The sequence below is a fragment of the Glycine soja genome, chromosome 3 (assembly GCF_004193775.1).
Source record: "Glycine soja cultivar W05 chromosome 3, ASM419377v2, whole genome shotgun sequence".
NCBI classification, from domain to species: Eukaryota; Viridiplantae; Streptophyta; class Magnoliopsida; order Fabales; family Fabaceae; genus Glycine; species Glycine soja.
Window position 1 is genome coordinate 47,480,862 of NC_041004.1, and position 24,580 is coordinate 47,505,441.

Here is a 24,580-nt window from a genome sequence, read left to right on the forward strand (position 1 = left end):
AAATTTTTATTTTTGTAAATTTTCTAATTAAAGGGAGTGATAGAAATAATATTAGTAATTAGAAAATAAAATTTTAATATTAGAAGTTTCAAAGATTAAAGGGTTATACACTAATTTTTTTTTACCATGAGTAAGTATTATGTCCATTAGTAAGGGTTGAGTTACTTTATTTACTAACATAATCTGTCCACTAAAATTAAAATAGCGTAAAACTTAATCATGAATGACATTTTGCTTACTGCCATGGTATTAGTATAAACTATAATCTTCCTTAAAAGAAGTGACTGATGTTTGTCAGGAATATAAACTATAATCTTCGTTACAATTTATTTTATATTCAATGAGCAATTGGGATTTAAATTTTGAATAATTTGATTTAGGAATATAAATGGCTATCATAATTTGTGTCAAGCTTTGTTGGTTTATGAATGACATTTGCTGCACATAAACTTTTTTTTTTTTAGTTTGAAATTGTACCTTCTAAATAAGTAATCTCAAAAATAAATATAATAACGCAAATTATTGAATCTGTTTTATGACCAAATAATCTTAATGAATTTAACAGATACGGCTAGCTAAAACGTAATGACAGCTTATAAAGATGAAATCATAAGTGAAGAAAGAACTGAATCTTTAATAGTATTTCAAGATGAATTAGGCAGATAGGTCGATGGTATTTTTGTGTGTATGAAAATTGACCTACATCTAGAGTTGTTAATAGTATTAAATTGGAGGTGTGGCTAGCTAAGGGAAATGATATTGAAGTATATATTAATGAGGAAACAGAAAGCAAAGGCACAGGAGCACTGGGGCTGGCAAGAATACAGCTCAGCAGATGGCTCCACCATAATTATACTCATATAATTTTGCAGTGGAAAGCAACAAACAAAAGCAACATAAGCTAGCTGCACTGTAATATATACATGAATAAATGATAATAGAGAAGATGGGAGGGAAGGGGGACTGTAGCACCTAGCTAGTGGCCTAAACTTGTTATATGCAATTGAAGATTGGAAAGCGACCCAACATGGAAGAAAGCCCAACGGTTTTCTCAGATCGAGGGTAGTGTAGTAGTAGTGAGGGCCATGTAATGAGAGACTAGACTCCTAGTGTGGGGTTTCTTTTTCATTTAGAATTGAAGGGAGGGAGGGGAGGGTAGATACATATTAGTATTTTAAAGGAAGGAAGGAACTGTAATTACATACATTACATATGCTTCTACAGCTACCTAGCCCAGCTGCATGCTGCTGCTATTATTTGGCCTATTGCAAATATATTGTACTCTTTCTTCCTTCCCCTACCATACACACGCACACTGTGTCTGTGCCCCTTATATATATACATCTCAAATGGAATTATTTGGGTAAACTCGCCACCACTGAATAAAGTTCCTTTTCCAGCAATCTGGTTGATTTGTATAATTGCTTGTGTCCCCATTCCCTTACATATGGTCCCACTCCTATTTCTGTGGTCTCCCTTTATCCCTTCCTTGAAGGTAGCAGACTCTGTGATAGATAGATTGATTCATAACACTCCCCATGCCCTTCCTTCACTTTGTCCTATCTACTGTATATATATTGCTGATCTGTGCTAAATAGTTTTTCACTGTTTTGGTAACCTATCTTCTCTCTCTTGAATAGTAAGTAAATTTCCCACCACCAAATCTTTCTTGCATATCTACATATCAATCAATCGATCATACATAAGAATTAAGACCAGATTGGCTTCGATATTATGCTAAAAAATTTGTTAAAGAAAATTAAATATCCAGTTAATCAATCCCCGTATGCCTCACTCGATCGATGGATTGACAAAACGTACGTTTTCAACACTATTTTAGTTACGTGGGAAAATAGCGTTTGCTATTAACTCAAATGGAAAGACTGGACCACCATGTCGGAGAGTTGAATTTTTTGCCATTAATATTCACTAAAGTTTGTTATTTCTTGATATATACTTTTGTCATTTAATTAGGAGGCTCATCTCAAAATTTTTTTTTCTCTCCCTCTCATAAAATCCACCCACCTATTAATTGGATACAAAACGTACAAATATATCTTAGGCCTTTTACCATCTCCATGTAACATAGTTCATCTACTAGTGTGTTCAATTCTTTAAAAAAACTCACAAAGTAGTACTATTAGAATCACAGCCAATAGATTTAATTTGGAACTAGCCATTACTTATAAGTTTTCTGGACAAACTACTACGATGGAAATTGGGGGAAATGAAAAAATTATATGAAAAAGAAGTAATATTTGTCTAGCTTATCCTCAACTGAGATCAGATGTATATAATTATTTTAATCAAAGTTAACCTACTATGGCTAAGCCCTATATATTCCTTAGACTTTAGGGCACATGAGGTGGTAGAAATAAAATTGATGCTCGAGCGGAAACCATAATGTGGAGACTGGAGATTATTACTACTAATTAATCTTTCGTACCTTAACACGCATACCAATTAAGAAAATTACACAGCATTTATCGTTATAGCATACCAAATTTGGTCGTTTTCAACATGTTAAAGAAAAGCCAAATATTACTACACTGTCAATTTTAAAACTTTTAAATAATTGGCTTTAATTATTAGCAAACGATCGCCTAAAAAAACTGATAATGCGCCTACTTTTGAGAGTGTACTCGTCCATAAAAGAAGGAAATAAATGAGGAGAACAAGGGAAGAGGAAGTCTAAATTCAGGTTGGTTTAGCCAGGCTATATACACTTTTGTGGTGTAATGATATGACATATGTAGTTGTCTCTCTGGTCTCTACAAGACAAATTTATGGTTTGTGTCCTAATTCCTTTTATTCCTTCAATTTAAAGCACTTACAGGACTTGTTAGAAACTGGTCCAGTCCTTCACCTCACCCCAAAATGGAAATCTATAAATTAAAAATGTATAAATTTAAGGACCAAAGAAAATATAGAAATTTAGAGTGATTCCACGGTTTCTGAATTATTTTGATATAAAAGACTAAGTTATAATTATAAAGTGAAAGCTTTTAGAATAGTGTTTCTTAATAAAGAAATTATGTTTTATTATATGATTAATTATATCCTAACAAATACCACATGCGCTAATAGCTGTAATAATACTTCTGTCAAAAAAAAAAAAAATAGCTGTAATAATACTAACAGATGTCTACTTCTTTTTCTGATTAATTAACGGATGTCTACTTTAATTCTTTTGAATAGACCTAGCTGCAAATATGATTTGCATATGATTCGGAACACATTATTTTCAGAAATTGGAATAAACGTGGACACAAAAGTGACAGGGATGGTATTGAAATTTGGCATATAGAGCCAAAATCATAGTAAACCCTGAGAGGGGAGACTATACATATATACGAAGTCAATTTATATAAAATTAAAATATTTTATTGTGAGGAAACTACCAACTATCATTGATAAAAAAATTGAATTAGATTAATATGTCTGAAAGTAGATGAATCGGTTGAGTTACCCGTCTAAGCAATTTAAAAAATTGGTAAAATGATCCAAAACTGATAATAGAAAACGTTTTGAACAGATTTTTTTTAATAAAAAATAATTTCTTAATTCAACTAAAACTAATTTATGAGATAAACAAAGATTCATGTACGAATATATAAATAATTATTAGCCTTTTATTATTATTTTTTAATCATACATAGATAGTATATCACACAATTCTTTGATGTTAATTTAAACTTTTGATTATTAAACTTGACTTTTAATGATTTTACATTCTTTTTTTTGTGAGAAAAAAATTATGGATAAATAGAGTATATATAGGGATATTCTAACTTGAATAAAATAATCTCACAAACTCACATGACATTTTTTTTGAAAAAAATGCTTGTCCTCTTCTAAGTTTTTTCTTTCTTTCAAATTAACTTGGTTTGGGCCATTATTTTTACTTCATAGAAACTAATTAAGTTACATCCAGTCAGTTCATTTTTTAAATCTAATTTTCTATAAAATATTTCTCAAATCAATTACCTAATTTTCCCCCAATAGAATGATCCATAAGTTTGGTTGGACATCACTTATCATCTCATTTTTTCTTTCCAGTTCCACCTCTCTATATCCTAAATTAGTAATGCCTTTCCCATTTTTCATAATTATGATAGATAGAACAATAAAGAAGAATGTGGACTAAGAACCATTGATACAAGAGGTAGTACTTATATTCCTTAAGCAAATGATTAATGATTTAAATTCTGATTCACCTTTGAATATGAAAGAAATCATATTAGAAGAAAATATTCACATTATGGTGCTTGAAGTTTCGGATGAAAGTTAATCACCACATTCGATGAAGATTACTTTGTAATAATATCATGATAAAAAAATAAAAAAGATGTGGTCCAAATTGCAAGAAATACAGAGAATTAAAGAAAGCTATATACATTTTTTAAAAGACAACAATTGCCACCTACTGCTAATTTATTGTCATCCTTATTAATGTTACACCATCTCGTCTCTTGTGAAAGTAATTTTATTTTCTTTAATTAGTTTGATAATTGCTTTTTTAAATTGAAGCGGTAATTTTTTTTTCTTACAAACAGTAACACAAATAAAATAAGTAAACGTGATAGACACAATATTTACATGTTTATTTTTCTTACATGTGTTGTGGTTGTGGGGCTAAAGGCTTAAAAATGAATTGTGTTGGTAACTAAAAAAGAGAAGCGTGAGGGCGGCGGCATCAGCTTGCTCCTAAATTCTAATTGCTCTATCTATCTCTTAACCGGAATCTAGCTAAGGTAGCAGCTAGCTAGGCATGCAAATGCATGTGGGGTGTGACATTTCCTCGGAAATTCTCGGTATGTGTTTTTACTAACTGTTTGCAGTCTCATACCAGAAACTAACAGACGGGAACAAAAGGGAAAGGAAAAATTATTCAAGGTTGCTATAATTAATTATCATACAAAAGAAGCATTGTGACCTATTACTAATGACATCAAGCACTGAACAGATTAAGTCACTTTTAGCTCATTATTTTTGGTATGAAATATATTTCCTTCGAATTGTTACTTTCTCTTTCGAATTGAATAGATTCAGACTAGTGAATTAGGGCTTCAACCGCTTTCCATTGCACGCCTTATTTAATGAAAGGAGGAAAGAAAGAAATGAGACCAGTCTTTCACGTTGCTAGCTCTTTCTATTGCATTAATTCTAGTTCTGTTCTCAAAACAAATATCCCATTTGTGGAAATTAAAGACGGGATTCCAATGTTATTTCGAGAAGAAGAATGCCAACTAATTTGATGTTTTAAGGAAATCAGATCATTTTTTTCTTATCTTTTCATAAAAGTGCGTGTAATATTAATATTTAATATTATCAATACATTTTACTCCCTTTAGTAAAAATAATTAATTTTATATTACTTAAAAAATTGATTAAGATTATATTGTAATTACTAATAATTTTTTTTATTTTTAATTTCTTAATCAATACATTCGAGGCAACTTAATCAAAGAACAATGATAAATGTAAACTCTAAAGTGGGATGTACGGGGTGGAAGAAAAAAAATTGAGAAATAAAAAGTGGCAATTCAAATGTGGTAAATAAAATGAAATGAAAAGAGAAGAAAAAATAAAAAAATAGAAATAAAGTAAAAAAAAAAAAAGAAGATGAAAGATACATGTTTATATTAATTCATCGTTTTTAAACAACTCTCACGAGTTACTAAAAGTTATATTATATAATTTTCAACACTTTTTTTTAATGTCACATCATTTTCACTATTTTAAGTATATTAACCTTTTATTCCTACTCTATAAAAGTCTCTTCAATGTATCTTATAAACTACTCCATACTTTCATATTTTATTATTTATCTCCTATTCATCTCACACGACATAAATTAAAAATTGGTGAAACCAGAAAAGGAAGAGTTGTTATGTGCAGAACCGTTGTTCTTGTGTGGCATTAGGTGTGGTATTTGCTTCACAATTGCTTTTATGTTAGAGATGACCTTAAGACATTCGTTAGTGGAGCTCTTTTGAAAAGAATAAAATGAGAGGGATAAAAATGAAAAAATAAAAGGAGGATTTTTAGTTGTTTTTTTTTAGATAACAGGAATTTTAATTGATTAATTGACAAGTTTTCACGTGATTTCACGATGTTATTAGTACTTATTTTTATTAATTTATGTGTAGCTAGCAGAAGCTTTAGAAATGACAGTGTATTTCATTAATTTGAAAATATTAGCATGAGAGTTCCAAAAGAGACAACAAAGGGATTCACACACTTATATATGTGAGCTGCCACACCTGCCAGTGCATAGAATTGTAGTTGGAATGTGACTAGACACCATTCATCTTGCCAAGGCGAAGGCAATTTTTTTGGTCCTCTTTTCTCTGGTTCTATTCTATCTCTAAAACTTGAGTATGACAATGTTAATATTTTCGCTTGTCTATATCATAGATGCAAATATGTAATTTATGGTGATTGGAGGCTCCATCCAACCAAAGAAATACAATACCGGCACAGTACTGGACCACTTGATATTACTGGCATGGCTGGTCATAAACATATATAGCCAGCTATCATCATGTGTAGAGCTAGATAGATCGATATCATGTAATATATCCATTAGTTGTACGGTGGATAACTATATGTAAGCAACCATCAAAGGATCATGGATAATACTAATTTTTCTGTTTTCGAGAAGCATAAGGATGAAAAGTAGAAACATCCAAACCGGGTTTGTGGTTTTCGGATGTTTCACTAGCTGTTCTCTGATCTGCACAATGAAAACAAAGAAATTGAAGTGCGCTAACGTAGTAATTAGTTAATTATATATTCCCAGAGTTTCCAGTTACTTTCTCGATCAGTGCATGTTATACATATATAATCATTTCAAAGCGTAAACAAACAAGTCCCAAATGGATGTCCGTAGCTTACTACTCTCTCTCTCTCTCACAAATAATGTATTTATGACTTCTTAATTTTTCTTGGTTATGTTACATGTTTTTCCACCTGGTCGTGTTTCTACATATGTAAGAAGGCAACTGGCTATTAATTGTCTCAATAATGTCTTTGGCTAACTTCTATCTGCCTGACGACGTTCGAAATTACTCCACTCAGTTCATATCGATCATGATAGACAAAGGAATTGAAATTACTCCTATTAAGGACGCCAATAAACTACCTCTTATTGTTGTTTCAACCTATTTCTATCAATGACCACCATTTCACATGAGCATAGACTCTACATTTAGCCTGGAAATTAAAGTATATTTTGCATGATTAAATACACTATTATACACATAAATTGATGTGCACAAAGAGGGTTAATCAATTAACAGAAAAAATTTCATTTGGAATTTTAAACAATAATTGAAATTAAGCTATTCAAAGTCTTGATCGATAGCTACAGACCATAATTCGATGTGTACGTGTGTAAGTATATCTTCCAATAAGATGACCATGCTTAAATGTGATGAAGATATACTTGTTTTTTTTTCTGAATTAATAATTTTAAACGCGATCTACTCAATCAAAGAGAAAAAATTTGGCCGTGTAATATCGATCTGACATAAGTGTGTGTCTGTTTCTGGGTGAATGTTTTAAAATTCTACATTAAATATCTGGCTTGTATCATATACTCCACTTTAATTAATTAGCCATGGATATAAGCTTTCAAGCACAAGTTATCCTAAAAAAAGCACAAGTTCGATCCCGCTATATATAGCAAAATATCACCTTTCTCTTCCTTTCCCCTCTTCAATCCTTTTCCCCTTCCCTAACCTAATGGAAAAGAATTAAAATAATACAGTGTTTTTTTAATTTATTTAGTTTTCTAAATTTAATCAATTTTCATAAGAATTTCTAAAATATGATCGAGGTAAATTTTTTTTACATTTATATAAAATCTTTAGAGATGTTATTTTTTATATATAGATATTAACACTTAATGCTTATTTTATATAGAGGTGTCAAAATATATTGTGTGATCCATCACGACCTTACTTGAATTTCTTATGTATTGCATTTTATATTTGTCTACTATGAGTTGGTAACTCGTTGGGTTAGGTCAAATTGACCGTATTTTTAAAATTTAAATAAATATAAAAAAAACATATCAAACCAAAATATATAGGTGTTGTTGTATTTGAACTTATAATTCTTGAGTTGAGCATAGCCTATCAAGTTAATTAGGCCAAATTTGTCTGATTTTTTTAAGCCACAATTTTGAGAGCCCTAATTTTTAGGCCAAAGGGTTGGGCCTAACCCATATTTCTTCATGTTTGAAGGTATTGATTAATCTCAAAGAATGTGGGGAGCCAAGAATAGTTAAAAAATAATAATTCAAAGGCATATATAAAATTAAAAAAAAAAACCGACTATGATTACATTAGTCAATCATTGAACTTATAATATATGAATAAAATATTCATTTATGCAGGGTATGTTGATTATAACTTTTAAATTTAAATGATGTAATTTAAATATTTATTTATTAAATACAAAATTCATATCATAATAAAAAAATATGAAACGCGCGCGTGTACAATGGTGAGTAGAGACTGGAATAACCTTAAAAGCTAGGGCAAAAAGGTCATAATGTGGCCATTTAGTCTTGACTTAGATGAAGGGAACTAAGGTGCTGAAGAAGTTGTTGGCATGGAAAAGATAGCTAATTCTTACCTATTACCTCTCATTTGTTTATAGTAAATAATTGGGTGAGAATTAAAAGATACTGATTGTTTAGGAGAAAAAAGAAGTGAATTGAAGGGAAGGTAAGGGCAGCTGAGGTTATATTATATAGAGAGAAGGCAGTGGCAGGAGAGCGCCTGCAGGGCAGGGTGGTCTGTTTTTCATTTTCTCTTAGTTTAGCCATTTGCTTTTCTTTTTCTTACCTTACGGCCGGGGACCATCCACAACACACTCAATCAATGGCACTAAAAGTCAAAAAAATAAATAAGTGTACACTCTCCCCCATATTGGCATTTCTCTGCTATAACTAGCTAGCCTTAGTTAAGCCCTTACCCATATAAAAATTAATTAACCAATATCATTGCCCCATATATTTTTCTGCTTTGGCAATAAAATGAGGGTGCAAGGGCAAATTTAACACAGTTAAGTTAAGCTCATTGCTTCCGGAACAACTGGCCTTTTGGTCTCAACCGGGAAGCATATGTACTGTACAGATTATACCAAATATGATGAAAACGACAAGTTGCTCACATGGCCACAATAGGCACATTATTCATGGCCCCCACGTAAGTGTAGTAATCCCCCCCCCCCCCCTCTCTCTCTCCCAAGAATAAAACTGGGTTGCAAGAAATATTTTTGCTTCTTTTCCTAGTTGTAAAGAACCTTCGTGTGAGGTAACTATACTTATAGCTAAAATCCGCACGACTTCTTCCTCTCTTCCCGTCTTTCTTTCTTTCTTTCTCTCTCTCCCTCGATCTCACTCCACATGTTATGGTTTGTAGGTCAACAGTAACAATAACATGACCCCTTTTTGAATCCCCCATATTCATTCCAATATGGCTTGTCTTTTAGGGTTTGGAGTTGGAGGCTTGCGGTCAAATAAGAAGGCACCGACTGTTTTAATTTTTTTGTACTAAGAGCGAGCCTGTTTTTGTTTTTCTTTAGAGCTAGCCTCAGCAATCTGGTCTGGTAAAATATCTTCCTCATGCTAGAGCTATACGTTCATTTTATTTATTTGACCTTGTAATCTAATTAATTCACACCCGCCCATTTGTTTTCATATTTGATTTTATTATTTATATTTACTTTCCCTGCCCTCTTCCTCTCCTCGATCGCTTTATTCTAATAATTTCTTCATTTTTATTTTATTCTTTATTTCTTTCCCATTGTTTTTGCTGAGATCCAGAGGTTATTATTAACAGAATTCAAGGTAGGTCAGCCATAATTAAGTCCATGGAGTTGATGCAACAAGTTAAAGGTAATTATTCTGATAGCAGGGAGGAAGAGGAGGAAGAGGAAGCTGCAGCCATCACAAGGGAATCAGAAAGCAGCAGTAAGCTAGCTCTATTACCTTATCCCTTTTAATGTCTTCTCCATCCACGACAAATTAATTATATATACCATACCACTACGCCCTTCTTTAATTAATTATCTCATCATCACCATCTTCTTCTTCTTCAATTTTTCTTGTGATAAGTATTAATTCCCCATCATGAATCTGTTGCTAGATGCCATTAACAATTCACCCACTGGCATTAATTAGGGTTACACCAACAAGATACAGCATCCAATTTTGGAAAGAAGCTAGACTTGATGGACTTGTCACTAGGGAGCAGCAAGGAAGAGGAAGAGGAAGGGAATTTGCAACAAGGAGGAGGAGGAGTGGTTCATCATGCTCACCAAGTAGTGGAGAAAGAACACATGTTTGAGAAAGTGGCGACACCGAGCGACGTAGGGAAGCTGAACAGGCTGGTGATACCGAAGCAGCACGCGGAGAAGTACTTCCCCCTTGACTCCTCAACCAACGAGAAGGGTCTGCTCCTGAATTTCGAGGACAGGAATGGGAAGGTGTGGCGATTCAGGTATTCCTATTGGAACAGCAGCCAGAGCTATGTGATGACAAAAGGGTGGAGCCGCTTTGTTAAGGAGAAGAAGCTGGATGCCGGTGACATTGTCTCCTTCCAGCGTGGCCTTGGGGATTTGTATAGACATCGGTTGTATATAGATTGGAAGAGAAGGCCCGATCATGCTCATGCTCATCCACCTCATCATCACGATCCTTTGTTTCTTCCCTCTATCAGATTGTACTCTCTCCCTCCCACCATGCCACCTCGCTACCACCACGATCATCACTTTCACCACCATCTCAATTACAACAACCTCTTCACTTTTCAGCAACACCAGTACCAGCAGCTTGGTGCTGCCACTACCACTCATCACAACAACTATGGTTACCAGAATTCGGGATCTGGTTCACTCTATTACCTAAGGTCCTCTATGTCAATGGGTGGTGGTGATCAAAACTTGCAAGGGAGAGGGAGCAACATTGTCCCCATGATCATTGATTCTGTGCCGGTTAACGTTGCTCATCACAACAACAATCGCCATGGGAATGGGGGCATCACGAGTGGTGGTACTAATTGTAGTGGAAAACGACTAAGGCTATTTGGGGTGAACATGGAATGCGCTTCTTCGGCAGAAGATTCCAAAGAATTGTCCTCGGGTTCGGCAGCACACGTGACGACAGCTGCTTCTTCTTCTTCTCTTCATCATCAGCGCTTGAGGGTGCCAGTGCCAGTGCCACTTGAAGATCCACTTTCGTCGTCAGCAGCAGCAGCAGCAAGGTTTGGGGATCACAAAGGGGCCAGTACTGGGACTTCGCTGCTGTTTGATTTGGATCCCTCTTTGCAGTATCATCGCCACTGATCCATCAAATAAAATATTCAACGCCACCAATAATGAATGGAGAATTGAAGATTTAGTTTCAAAGTTAGTTGGGCTAGCTACCCTCTCCTTTGCAGCATTTTTACTTACTCTTTCTCTCAACAACTGGCCGTCTGGCTACAAGGGAATCAGCTCCCAAACTTTGTTTTTCTTCTTCTCCTCCTCCTTCTTCTTTTTATCAGTAATTAGTACGTATAAGTAATTAGCATTTGAACTTCTTGGTACCTTTTGAACTGCACGAAGCGTTAATTAATTAGCTGGGGATTCGAGTGTTGAAGGAAATGAAAAATCGTTTCATGACCAAGAGACAGAATGCTATCTCCCTTAGACCTTTCAATTGTGTATAATACAATACATATATATTATATTTATAATTTATCATAAATATTATATATATATATATATGGTTCCTGTCCCCTTTTTATATTGCATTGGTATATACATACTGTTAACTGTACTCTCTCTCTTTCCGTTCACTGCATTTAATGATACACAGAAAAGCTTGTTGCTTTCTTCTATCCTCTAATGTTTCTGTTAGCCTTGTTGGGTTGATGCCGTTCGCAACACTGCTGCTCTTAGTTCGCATTTTCGCTTTGCAGATAAGGAGCAGAAAGTTGTACAGCTGTAAATTAAATGGTGAATATTTTCTATTCTTCTTGAAGCTCCATCCATTAATATATATTATTTCCCCATTACTTTTTTGTTATTATTATTTACTACGGTATTGATATTATATTTAATGATCCTTTCCGGCCCTTTGAACTTTCTCGTCCGCATCAGCACTGCTCACGAACGTGGTTTTGGATAAATAGATGTGCTTATGTGGGGATTTTCTTCCCCTAGCCTTCTCCCAAGGGTTAAAAGAGTAAGTATCTCAAGTCTTTCCAAACTAATTTTTCGCATTAATTATTACTTGCAGCGGGATTCAATGACTTGTTTCTGATCTCTGATGCCTATCATAATTGTAGAGATACAATATATTTGTTCAAGAGACTTCGGTTATATTACTCTCTGGATTTTGATTCTTTTTTAATTTAAATGTTTAATTGACTAGTCTTCAGCACATAAATGTCGTCTAAGTAGATAAGTCACTGGTTACTTAAATACAATTTTGTAATTTAATTACCTACACCATAGAATGTCTGTTGACACTTTCGGACAAGTGTGGAAACAAGGAACTTAATTTGGAGAGTTGATCATATATCAGGTTTTCATTTATGTGTTTTAATTTATAGTGAAAATGTGATAATAATAATAATAAAACATTCTAGTTTTATTTTTCGTGTGGAACGTTATTTCTTGAGATATATGGTGTATTATTTGAAATTTTATTTTGACTCAGAAATCTGGTTAGACACTGTTGAGTCTGGCTAGTTTTAATGGCCATATGATGCATTATGCTTTGAGATTCATAGGATGCACGTGCATATGCATTTCATCGTATAGGTGTGTATATATGTGTATATGCTTCATTCATTCATGTTTTTCTTTTTTAAATTTAGTGTAAGAGATTTTTGGAAATTAGTTAAAGTCTCTATCTAGGTTTGAATATTAATCTCGCATTTATTATAAATGGACTGTTCATAGCATAAAAAGGAGAGATTAAACGGAATGTTAGGTTCTCACAGTGTGATAATTGAAAGCAAAAGCAATATAGGAGACTGTAAGGAGTAGGACTTTTCTTTTGCTACACACACTTGAACGTGGTGCTTTTCTGTCCAAATTGTAAGAGTATCTCAGATCCTTTGGTAGTGTCAATATCCATGATGAACTCATCGAAACTGCTGGAAAATAAAGTACGAAAGAGACTAAAAATTATACTTTTTTTAGAATAATCGAATTTAATGTGTTTTAACTCCAACAGACAATAAACATAAAAAAATATCATCATATATGAAGTTATCTAATTCCCTCCCCCTTTGCTTGTTTTACACACTCGCCGATTATCCTAGTTAGGTCATGTATGATCTTAAATAATCATATTAAGGAAAACAAAATGACATTCAAGAAGAATGACACAAACTGAATCAAATTTAAGTCATAAAGAGTCACTATGAAGATTGCTTATTTGAGTATGTTCTATATATTTTGAAATGATTTTAGTACCACAATATTTATATGATTCCGTATCCTTACATGCATGAAAACTTACACGCTAATGTCTAGTAACATGGTTGTCTGTTATATATAAAACCATTGAAGACTCTCTAGGGGAAAGTTTTAGTTTCACCTAGGCAGTTATGTAGCCTATTTTCAAATGGTTTTGTTAACTATTGACTTTAAAATGATAGTTAAAAGAGTTAAAAAAAATTCCTTCTAAAAATAAGATATTTCTTAGTCTAAAGTCATAAAACTAACCAATCCTATACCAATTATGTTTGACATTGTTGGTAGACCTAAATCTAATAGTTACCTTCATATTAATTTCCAATTAAAAAACTTTAACTTTAATTTATTAACCATTATTATTAGGATAATGATTAGCAAAACTGGTTTTGGAAATATAACTAAGTTGATTGTTAACTTTAAGAGATAGTTAACTATAAACTTGTGAAAACATGAATGAATATGATAACAGTATTTTCAGGATTGGCATGGCACAATTATAAACTATAAAAAATTTCGTCAAACATGATTTAGAGCATATATATAATTAGACTCATTGACATATTAAAGAGATAAATTTGATTAGTGGGATTAATCCCAAGTATTATGCTTCCACTTTGCATTAATATTGATTATAAAATAGTGGGATTTTGCATGCATATAGAATTAATTTTATATATTAAAATTGCTGGTTAACAATGATAAAGGTTGCCATTCTTTCGTACTGAAATTCCGTGCATGAATGGAAGCAATGCTTGTGATGTATACTGTGGTACCCTTATGTTAATTCATTCATCTACTTTCCTATTAATGTTTGATAGCTGTGGGTCATTTATGCAGAAGCTAGCGGAAAAATAAAAGCAACACCCAACCACACCTTCTTAACCGATGATAAATTAAAGATCTGTTCCTCGTCATTTCATCAGTGCGATTTAGGAATATTTAGCCAAGCAGGTATGATTTTTCAATATCTATACATGCGCTTATTCTTCAGGGAGAGGTTTCCGTCACTAGCATTTAAGTTATGAATATATGTTGCTTGCATTAATCATCAATATATAATTTTGCACTCAAATATATGTTTAGTCTAAAATCCAGGAGCAAAATGGATATATTGCCTCGCATATATATATATATATATATATATATATATATATATCACTACTCTATAATATATCTTCAGAAAATGCATATAATTATATCTGTTAAATAAGTAATTTTGATGTAATTAGCATGTATTATTTTTCAATGAAGCATTCCAGAACCTTTTCTTTGTGACAGGTTAGAAAAGTATATGTGCAAGCCTCACCATAATGCATTTATTTTCCCTTAACCAGTTATAGGTATTAACTCAATTACCTATTGCATACGAATCATATATAAATTAAAATTATACAAAAACTCCTCTATAACATGCATAATATCGAAGAATAGTAAATATGATTTTGAGAAATAGTACTAAGAACTTCGTTTGAGTGTAAATAAAAAGAAAGAAACAAAACCATGATGTTACTCCCAGGAGTTTGAATTCATTATCTGAATATGTTGATTTAGAGATACATAGCTGATTGCTTGTAATCAATTTTTATGAATACTTGTCATGCTCGAAATGTCATGTATATATTATGTGTTGGTTGTGCTTCCATGTGAACTTCAGATGTCCTAATATAGTTAATTTATTAAAAGCAGTGATCCAAAAATAGTTGGTTTAATAAAAGATCTTATCCATGAAAACGTTTCACTAGCTAATCCAATATATATATATATATATATATATATATATATATATATATATATATATATATATATATATATATATATATATATATATATATATTAAATAGTAATTTTATCTTTTAAAATTTAATTAAATAAATTTTAATGGTGAGATTTAGAATTGCACATCATGCAGTTCATTTTGAAACTGCAAGGATCCTAATCCTTGGAACATATATAACTAATTAATTAGTTAGGCTGTATAATGGTAGTACTGGTGCCTTTCAAAAACTACTAATACTAGACTAGTAACCCCTACCCCCCATATATGTCAGTATGATAATTATGACAACGTAAATTTTATTAGTAATATAATTTGTTTGGTTAATATTTGCATTTGAATGTATTTGAAGGAAGAAAACAAAATTATAACATGGAGTTTTAGATTGAAACTTCATTGTTATTATTGGAAAAAAAACAAGTAAATAAAACTTCATTAATTTTGTGAAATATTCCATTTGAACATATATATTTATATAGCAAGAGTATATTTATTTTAGTTAACTTCATTAAATATTTTCGTCGCTATTATTAACTTTTTTGAAAACTGACTTTTGATTATCTATATTATAGAGACTGATGCCTAATGTTTAATATTGAATTGATGGATCACAATTTAAATATGTTTTTAATAAGACAATATTTACTTCAATCACTAAAAAATAAATTTCTTCATCTAATCACTATTTTTGTTTTTTTTTTTGTGAAAAAGAACCAAACACATTCTATAAAGGAGGAATAAAAAAATAAATAATATATTTATGAGAGACTAAAGATATATTTTTTTAATTTACAGGAATTATATATATATATTGAGAGAGAGAGAGAGAGAGGATAGGTCAAATTGTTTTCTTTTTTCTATTTTTCTCTTTTTTAGAATATATGGAAATTCTTCTAAAAAAAGAATATATGGAAATTAATGAGTTCATTGGTTTTGCAAAGATATATATACATATAACAGTAATTGTCTCTCTCGCAACCGTAATAGTTACAGTAATAGTTAATTATGCAGGAATACTACCTTATTTCATATTTTAATTTCATAATTAGTATTAAAATTAAATCCATTAATTTAACCCCCTTCAATTTAATTTGTCTTATCAATGAAAAACCATTTCAAACCAAAACAGCAGCAGAGACTATTTTATTACGTTTATATATTTTCTCAAATTCCATAAAACAAAAAAAAAAAAAACGAATGGCTGGACAAACAGCGAAATTGCCAGAAAACATGCCCGAGAAACAAATAAAAAAGTAACGAAAACGGATACTTTGTGCAATTTATGCTGAAAATCTTCGGTATTGAAGTTTTCCGATACCTTTTATATTATTTCTGTCTATTTCTTGAAGCAATATTATTTCTGTCTATTTCTACAGTTTGTTTTTGACTTTTGACTGAATAGGTTACTTAGGTTCAATGTTCACGCCTCTAAGTAACCTATGTTAACTGAATGGTTACCGGAGGATATGAAGGATACTCATTTGTTACTTATAGTTTCATATTTTTTATTTTTTTTTATTTTAATTCAAAAATAATTTTTTTAATTTTTATAATTTATATTTTAATTCTAGTTTTGTAATTTAAAAATATTTTTTTTAATCTTTTAGAATATAAATTATAAGGATTAAAAAATTACTTTTAAATTATAAAGACTAAAAAGATAAGAATCATCAAAATTAGAGATCAAATAAGTAATTTAAACTTTATTCTAATTCATCCTTTTAATCCTTTTCTTTTTCTTTTCCTAGGATCCTTTTTATCCTTTGTTAACCATTCAATTAAATTCAAATATTTGTTTATATTTTTTAACCATAATTTATTGGTAAAATGGGGTACAAAAGTTAATATATCATCATGAATTTTCGGATATGACATATTATCGTGAATATATGTAAAATAAAAACAAAAGTTCCTTGTTTATACCCTTTTGTTTTAATTATAAATTAATACTTTGAGTGAAAAGATCGGCTATATATGGTAGTATTTCGCCCTATCTTTTTTCATGTGGCGGATAGAAATCAATTTTCAATTCTCCAGACTCAAGTTTAATATTTTCATGTTCTCTAATCTCTATGAAACACTTGGCAAGAAATGAAAGTTGAACTAGCTATCAATTTCACCGAATATCTATTCACTATTAATTCTTTCATCTTCTTAGAGCTACTTGTCACCTCCCATTATATACATCGTTATCTGCTCGAAGACCCCCCGGGGGGTGTGTCTTGATATCTTATAATATATGGTGAATCCTTACCCCCATATGCAAATAGTTTTCATCCTTGCCTTATATATATAGTCTTGCGGTATTTACAATAAAATTGTGAGTGATCAATACTTAGGTAAGCATTTATGGGAAGAACCAGACCCATGGCGCTCCAGAATACTAAACATATAATTTTGTTGTCTGATTTTCCTTTTGTTTTAAAAAAAAATAATCAAACATTTGTGTGCCGCAGTTCTAATTATTGTTTTTCTTTGGGAAAAAAGTGTTGGATATGAATGAAGAGATAAAGTTAATTCTTTTGTAGTTATTCACATAATTATATCTGAGGGATTACATATATAACATATTTTAATGAGCTAGAGTAGGTATCTAGGTGACATTCTTCCTTTCTAAAACGTTCTCTTACCGACTGGAAACCCATAATTCATTTGATACTTTTCTTAATTTTTAAGATTAGAAGGCCTCTAATTGGATGAGAGATTCGTTGTCCTCACATGCCATTTTTCCTCCCCTCTTAAATATCTATAACTTTTTTTTTTCTTACATAAAAACTTTCTTAAGGAATATATATATGCATATATATATAATAATTCTCGTACCTATTTAAGAAGAATTATTAACCGAATCAATTAAAATGCCGAAAGACCAAATACTATTTGTAACAAAATTATAAAAAAATTAATAATAATATAACACTATATAACTATCCAAAAAAATATAATAATGTAAAAACTTTGTTTAATTATATAATTAGCCTAATGGATATATGGGTAAGATCAGCTAGTAGTCCTAGATCTAGAATTGCTTTGGATGAAGGGTCCCCCACCCTATAAAAAGTAGGCGTTAGGGCTAATTAAGAGGAGGACGGGGGTTGCATTATTATTTTTATTTACGATGAACATAAAGCAGCTGATTGTACCGTAAAGGCAGTTCTTCCGCCTTTACTTCTCATGTGAGCCTTCCATTAATTAACCGGAAATTGGATCATTGGACGCATGCAGTGTCCATCAGTGATCAATCCAAATCATTGTATATATAATTTTAGTAAACCGCAATATATATACATGTATATGGACCACATCCATTTCACCATATATAATACATAAACCTTTATATATTTAGTTTTGTCACCATAACACTACTTTAATTATTATTATATGAAAACAAATTGAATGAGAAAGTACTATTGGAGGATTTGCCCATATGATCGAGCTGTTCGTGCTAATATTAATGGTCAGCACCTGCTAAAACTCTTTTCTTTTTTTTATGTTCGTGAAAGTTTCACATTGGAAAGGAACATTTCATTTCCCCCCTTAAATTATTGCATTTCTTAAATGAACTTTATTAGCTAAAGCGATTGCTGACTAAGATGATGAAAAATTTGATAGAAGCTTTAGACTTCTATTCTTAACATCCAAATTAACAAAATTATACTGACTCATCCTATAAAATCAAACTGCGTCAAAACAGAAGTTTTAGATTTGACATGCTCTTGTAATCTTAAAATGGGATAACCTTTTCAGAAAAAAACGCCACGCAGATAAAGGTTGAAATCTCCCTCTTTTACGATATTAAAGACCTAATATTATTAATGAGACCAATAATATGAACTCATCAGGGCTGAGGGTTTTAGGGGATATATTACAAGTTTAGAAAAAGTAAAATTTTAGCGTTGAGCGTTGCAGCTGTATTATGAATTATATTAGTTTCTTTTCTCAGAAAAAAAGCATGGATTCATCATTTAATGTATTTATACATTAAATAAGAAGACCTATTACGGTGCGGATATCGCTAATGATATTTATTTGGTCATTATCAAATTAAACAAATTAAGAGGATAAGATTGATCTGCATGCGATATTCTAGACAGAAAAAGACTTTAGAGACTCGGCTTTTTTAGAAGAACTTACTTTAAATTTATAATACATATTTATAGGAAACAAAAGCATGTAGGATGGACCATCTCAGGTTGAAGAATGGGAGAGTCAAGGCAGAAGTAATCCCCAAAAATGGCAGATCTTCTCTGTAGGTTTCGCTGGTTTTCTATGTATATTAAAAATGAATGATAAGATAACGGAAGAGGTGCATGCACAATAAATGCGGTTGAGGACCATGTCCATGCATGATATATGTTGTGAAGGTGGTGGTGGCCCCGTAATAGTAAGTGATCACTGACAGAGAGAGAGTCGTAACCCTTTTGTATATTTGATTCCAAACCCAAACTAGTTTCAAGTTACATGAAGATCATTTGGCTATCTATCTCCAACACCGTCCACATGTCTTGTTGTATTTTCCTCTTCTTTTGTCTGTTTTGGTTTTATTGCACCGAATTTGAAAGGAACAACAGAATCTAATCTGTACGAAGCTTCTCTAGTGGTACCCATCTATGTCGTAACTTTGGGACGTACGTGGAACGTGGTGGTCTCATATTTCCAGTGTCCACGTGAGTTATAAATTGTCCTGTTTTTGGGGCGCTTCAACTTGAATGACAACTACACTATTTATATAAGTAATTTTACTCCTACAAATATGATGTTTAATAATATTTATTGCTTAATACTTATGAAAAATAATATTAAATATCACAAGTGAAATCTTTGAAAATTCTTTTGTGAGAAATAATAAATATAAAATAAAGAATATTATATTATATTTGAAACGTAAAAAATTTAAAGAAAAATAATTAATGGTCATGTGGTCATTAATATAGAAAGATGATACTTTTAGATAGTTAAGAGAGAAGTTTTCACATTCCTTTGACATCATGCTTGTATCAACCTTTTGATAAGCATTTTACGGTAAAAAAAGAAAAAAGAAGAGAAGTTCCTTAGTTATGAAGATGTGTTCAACATGCATATCCCAATAAGAGATTTTTGTTTTTCTGGGTAAATGATGAACTTATAAACACATAGAAACCTCTAGGAGCATGACATCTAAGTTATGCCATCTTAAAAATTGATAATATTAATTTTATTTTTTCTTTCATCGAATAACATGTTATTTCTGAACCTCCAGATCCAGCATATAATATTGTCACTAGTTGGGCCCTCTCCCTGTGTCTCATGGGGTAATAATAATTAATAATACGTCGCACTTAAATTAAGTCATTTTGTTGTTATTATTAGAATGTGGTAATAATATAATAATAAAATATAAAATAATTAACACAGATAATAATAAGTCTAATAAAAAAGAGAAAAATAATCACTTAAATAAAATTTTGATATTCTTTTCTCAATCCATTTTAGTTCATCCATAAAAAAAAATAGACATCTAGTCTCTCTAGTCTTTATTTTAAAAAAAATGATAATTTTAATAAAATATTTAATATATTCATATACTTTAATTAAATAAATTTATAAAAAAATTCAGACAGAATTAGGAATTGAACCAAAATCACAAGTTTTCTATAAAAAATTTATAAATCAAAATGAGAAATTTGACAAAATAAAAAAACCAAATAAGCTTTATGAGAAATTTTATACTAAGTACAGGCCCAAAGTTTTTCATTAAGCCCATTTGTTTATTAGATCTATCTTTTTGGATGGTTATGGTGTTTGATAGCCTTCTTTTTATTTAGCAAAGTGAGTGAATAGGAGATAATAGTTTATCTAACGTGGGACTTTACAAGTGAGGTAATGAGAGAGTTTCTTAAACTTAAATTTTTTTTAGTCTTTATACTTGGAACTAAAGTAGAAAACATCATACCACACTTTAACCTAAAACCTTAAGGTCTATATTTATGGGTTTTCTTCTCAGTCATATCGTGTTCAACTTTTAACTTGTTGTACTCGATATAAGATATAACATTTCACTTTACACTTATACTCCAACAAGTCAGCCACACAAACACTCAAAAATGATATTATTTGACTTCAAAGATTCTCCTCGATCATAAGGGTTGAACATATAGTTATATTAGATTTCAAATGACACGAACACGATTATACAACATAAAACCAGGACTCTAAGCAAACTTATATTCCTGTACGTTGTCTTTCTCAGTCAACCGGCCGGAGGCCTTGTGCATCCAACTTTGTATTTTTTCCTTTTTCAGAGAATAAAACTAGCGTAGTTTCTTGTCCCATATTTAACACTAATCAGAAAGGGTAGCAATAGCATTCCATTACCTATCATAAAACACGTACCTAATTGAATTTGTGACTCGTTCATAAAAAAAGAAGAACATATTTAATTCCTACTTAGCCAAATTGCCCTGATCCCCGAACCAAATAAATGTTCTAAACCTTTTTTTTTTCTTCTTCCCCTTTCGATACCAGAATGTAACATGAAATGATTTTTTGGTAGGACCATTGAGAAACCCAGTCAGGAGTAACAACTCAATCAAATTTCATATGCAAAATTACAAGAGAACAACATATGATCTACAAATTCATTCTCTAAGTTATCAGAAAAAGGTTCATTTTAGTTGGAATTCGGTCTAGAAATGCTTTCCATGTGAATGACACCATTTTTGCTGGATTGACAGCCCAAATTGTTTTGAACATAGCCTTGTAAACTTGAAATTCACGAGCCAACTTGATCTTTACATGTGAAACGATTTATGGATTATTCTAATTTTAAGGGAGACTATGCTGAATCTTTCGTAACCCATTTAGTTATTTTCAGACCAAGGGGATTTTAATCTATGCACCGACCACAGTCTAAGAATGAGTTGTGACAGAATTTAAACTTATTTATCAGAAAAGTTGAACGAGTTTGATGAATTTTTTAAAAAGTATAAAATTATCATTTCATTTAGCCTAATGACAAAAGAGACTATTCCAAACAGTAATGTTTGTACTGTACTGTAGTATGTAGTTTTTGAAATAAGGAATGTTTTACTTTTTGAGAAATTGAAAAAACAGTGGCAACTGCTTAAACTTTTTTTATTATTGCTAATTCCGATGCGATTTCCATCATCGTGACTCGTGACATTTACCAACTACAATATTAGCAATTGAATATTTAGTAGGTCGGTCGTGAACGTTAGAGGGTTAAATTCTAATTAATAGCCTTTAATGAACTAAAAAGAAAGGTTTAAATAATAAAGAAAATGTCCTTCTTTTTTTTTTTCTCAGATTAATTTTGCCGTGAATGATGAAATTAATATACTCAAGGTGGGTTATGATCTTATGCACAAATGGGATTATTACCTGAACTTACATTCATGGCATCTAAAACTTAAATAGGTGTCGGCACGTTGGATTATGATATTATGTGCATATATGACATAGAAGTAGCCATATTACAAGCTTAATTTCTACAGACATATATAAACACTCCTCTCATCCCAAACAGCTGGTAATCTGATTGTTGATCTTAGCCTTTTCACTTAGGGGTGAAAGCCTGTAATAAAGAAAAAGTGAGTAAGAAAATAAAAACGCAGAATGGTTAGTATAGGATGTTGTAGTGATGAATAAACTTACAGCAAAAATGGTAGCATGGCCAGGATCTGCAAGGTGGGCAAAGAGGTTGTCAATAGGACCGGTGGCAGTGTAGATGTGCTGGAACCATGCACCCATGACAGCAAGCATGGCCAGTCTGCCATTCTTGATCTCCTTAGTTCTCAAGTCCTTGATCTTCTGAGGAGAACCGGTTCCCCAACCAAGGGGGTCAAACCAAAGGCCACCAGGGTAACCCACATCGGTTCCGGTGAGCTTGTTGTTGGGAAAGATGGGGTCAGTGTTGACACAGCCTGGCTTGATTATGTCAGCCCATCTTCTACCCTCGGCCCAGCCAATGAAAAAGAGCTCAACTATGAAGAGGGTAGTAGTGTCCGTGAAGTATTCCAGCTCTCCAGCTGAGTACCATGAAGGAGTGTTCAAGACACCAATCTTTGTTAGGAATTCTGGAATGAAAATGCCAGCAGCACCCAACATTGCCCATCTGCAGTGCACTAGCTCTGCCTGAACATTCCATCTCAGACTCTCCGGGTCAGATCCTATCAATCAATCAATCAAATTCCACTTTAATTTCTCCATCAACGTAACTTCAATTCATTCTCAGACATACTAGACTTACCAAGACCAAGAGGGTCAAAGCCGAAGTCTCCAGGTAGAGTGCCATCAAGCCATGGAGGAGGGGTGCTGCCTGGGAACCATAGAGGTCTGTCAGGCTCAGCAACTGCGCACACTGTAGTGCCCATCGATCGTCCTCCAATTGCTGCTCTCTCCTTTTTCACCCTCAATTTCCTTCCACTAAGAAAACAACCTCCTGATCCATTCTTCTGCCCGGAACTGTACACATGCATGTAATAAATAAAATAGAGATATTTGCAAATAAATCAAATGGGAAAGTGGACAAACTAATTAACTTGCCTCGGCGTAGAGATGGCAACAGCTGTAATTGCAGAGGAAGCACAAGCGGAAGCCATGGAAGGCCCTCACCCTTGATTCAAAAATAAAATAAAATGGTTTGGTCAGTGCTCTTTTGTGTATATGTTTGATGTATGATGATTAATGCAAAGCAGGGTCTTATCTTAAAGGATAGGAGTGTGATGTTGAGTTGCCATGTGGCTTGTGGGAATCTAATTGGATAGGTTTACCTGGAAATGGATATTCTTATTTGCTATTTTCCCTGCGCACCAATCAGAAACATTTTGTGGGACTATTCATCTTAGCTGGATACAAATTATCAATTTAAGATCAAAATTACATTTAAATAAATAAAATCATTTAATTCACATGACTTTGATTTTAAAGATGAAATAATATTAGAAAAAAAATTATATTTTTTTAGACTTATACCTTTTATATTTTATTTTTATCTTCTAAATCAAACATAATCTTAAGTGAGATATTTCAGAAATTTTTTAATTGTAATTAAAAATAATCTTTTGTTCACAATAAAATTATTTGTTTAAGAGTAAGATTCTTAATAATATTTTTTAAAATAAATTATAAAATGTTTTGATTATTATAATATATTTATTTTTATACAAAAAATTATTGATTTTATATTTGAATACTGCATTGATTTTTTTTAAAATAAGAATAAAGAAATAAACGCGACAGACTTATACCAATAAACAAATGAACTTGACATCATATTTTAATCTAAAATTTTAATGTTATAACTTGTGGATCTTATCT

At 31.8% G+C, this 24,580-nt stretch overlaps 2 protein-coding genes and 1 long non-coding RNA gene across 10 annotated transcripts; 2 read left to right on the forward strand and 1 right to left on the reverse strand.

Annotated features, from left to right (window-relative positions):
• Nucleotides 1-9,109: 9,109 nt before the first annotated feature.
• Nucleotides 9,110-11,777, forward strand: LOC114407848 (B3 domain-containing transcription factor NGA1-like). 8 transcript variants are annotated; one of them, XM_028371118.1, is made up of 4 exons: nt 9,110-9,221; nt 9,438-9,624; nt 9,842-9,988; nt 10,199-11,764. In XM_028371118.1, the coding sequence occupies exons 3-4, from the start codon at nt 9,889-9,891 to the stop codon at nt 11,359-11,361; spliced, it is 1,263 nt and encodes a 420-aa protein (XP_028226919.1). In that variant the 5' UTR covers nt 9,110-9,221; nt 9,438-9,624; nt 9,842-9,888; the 3' UTR covers nt 11,362-11,764. The 8 variants fall into 8 exon arrangements, with proteins under 8 accessions (XP_028226919.1, XP_028226920.1, XP_028226921.1 ...); XM_028371119.1 differs by lacking the exon at nt 9,110-9,221 and adding an exon at nt 9,243-9,329 and having other exon boundaries at nt 9,508-9,624; XM_028371120.1 differs by lacking the exon at nt 9,110-9,221 and adding an exon at nt 9,243-9,329 and having other exon boundaries at nt 9,508-9,624; nt 9,858-9,988.
• Nucleotides 11,778-12,268: 491 nt separating this feature from the next.
• Nucleotides 12,269-20,006, forward strand: LOC114407850. Its single transcript, XR_003665686.1, has 3 exons — nt 12,269-12,586; nt 14,326-14,439; nt 19,423-20,006. It is a non-coding gene; the product is annotated as an uncharacterized LOC114407850 (long non-coding RNA).
• A 2,605-nt stretch (nt 20,007-22,611) lies between these two features.
• On the reverse strand, nt 22,612-23,955 carry LOC114407851 (chlorophyll a-b binding protein, chloroplastic-like). The gene is made up of 4 exons (XM_028371124.1): nt 23,807-23,955; nt 23,511-23,725; nt 22,916-23,430; nt 22,612-22,835 (listed from the first exon to the last, which is right to left on the reverse strand). Exons 1-4 carry the CDS (start codon nt 23,860-23,862, stop codon nt 22,818-22,820), a joined length of 804 nt encoding a protein of 267 aa, XP_028226925.1. The 5' UTR covers nt 23,863-23,955; the 3' UTR covers nt 22,612-22,817.
• Between the last annotated feature and the right edge of the window lie 625 nt (nt 23,956-24,580).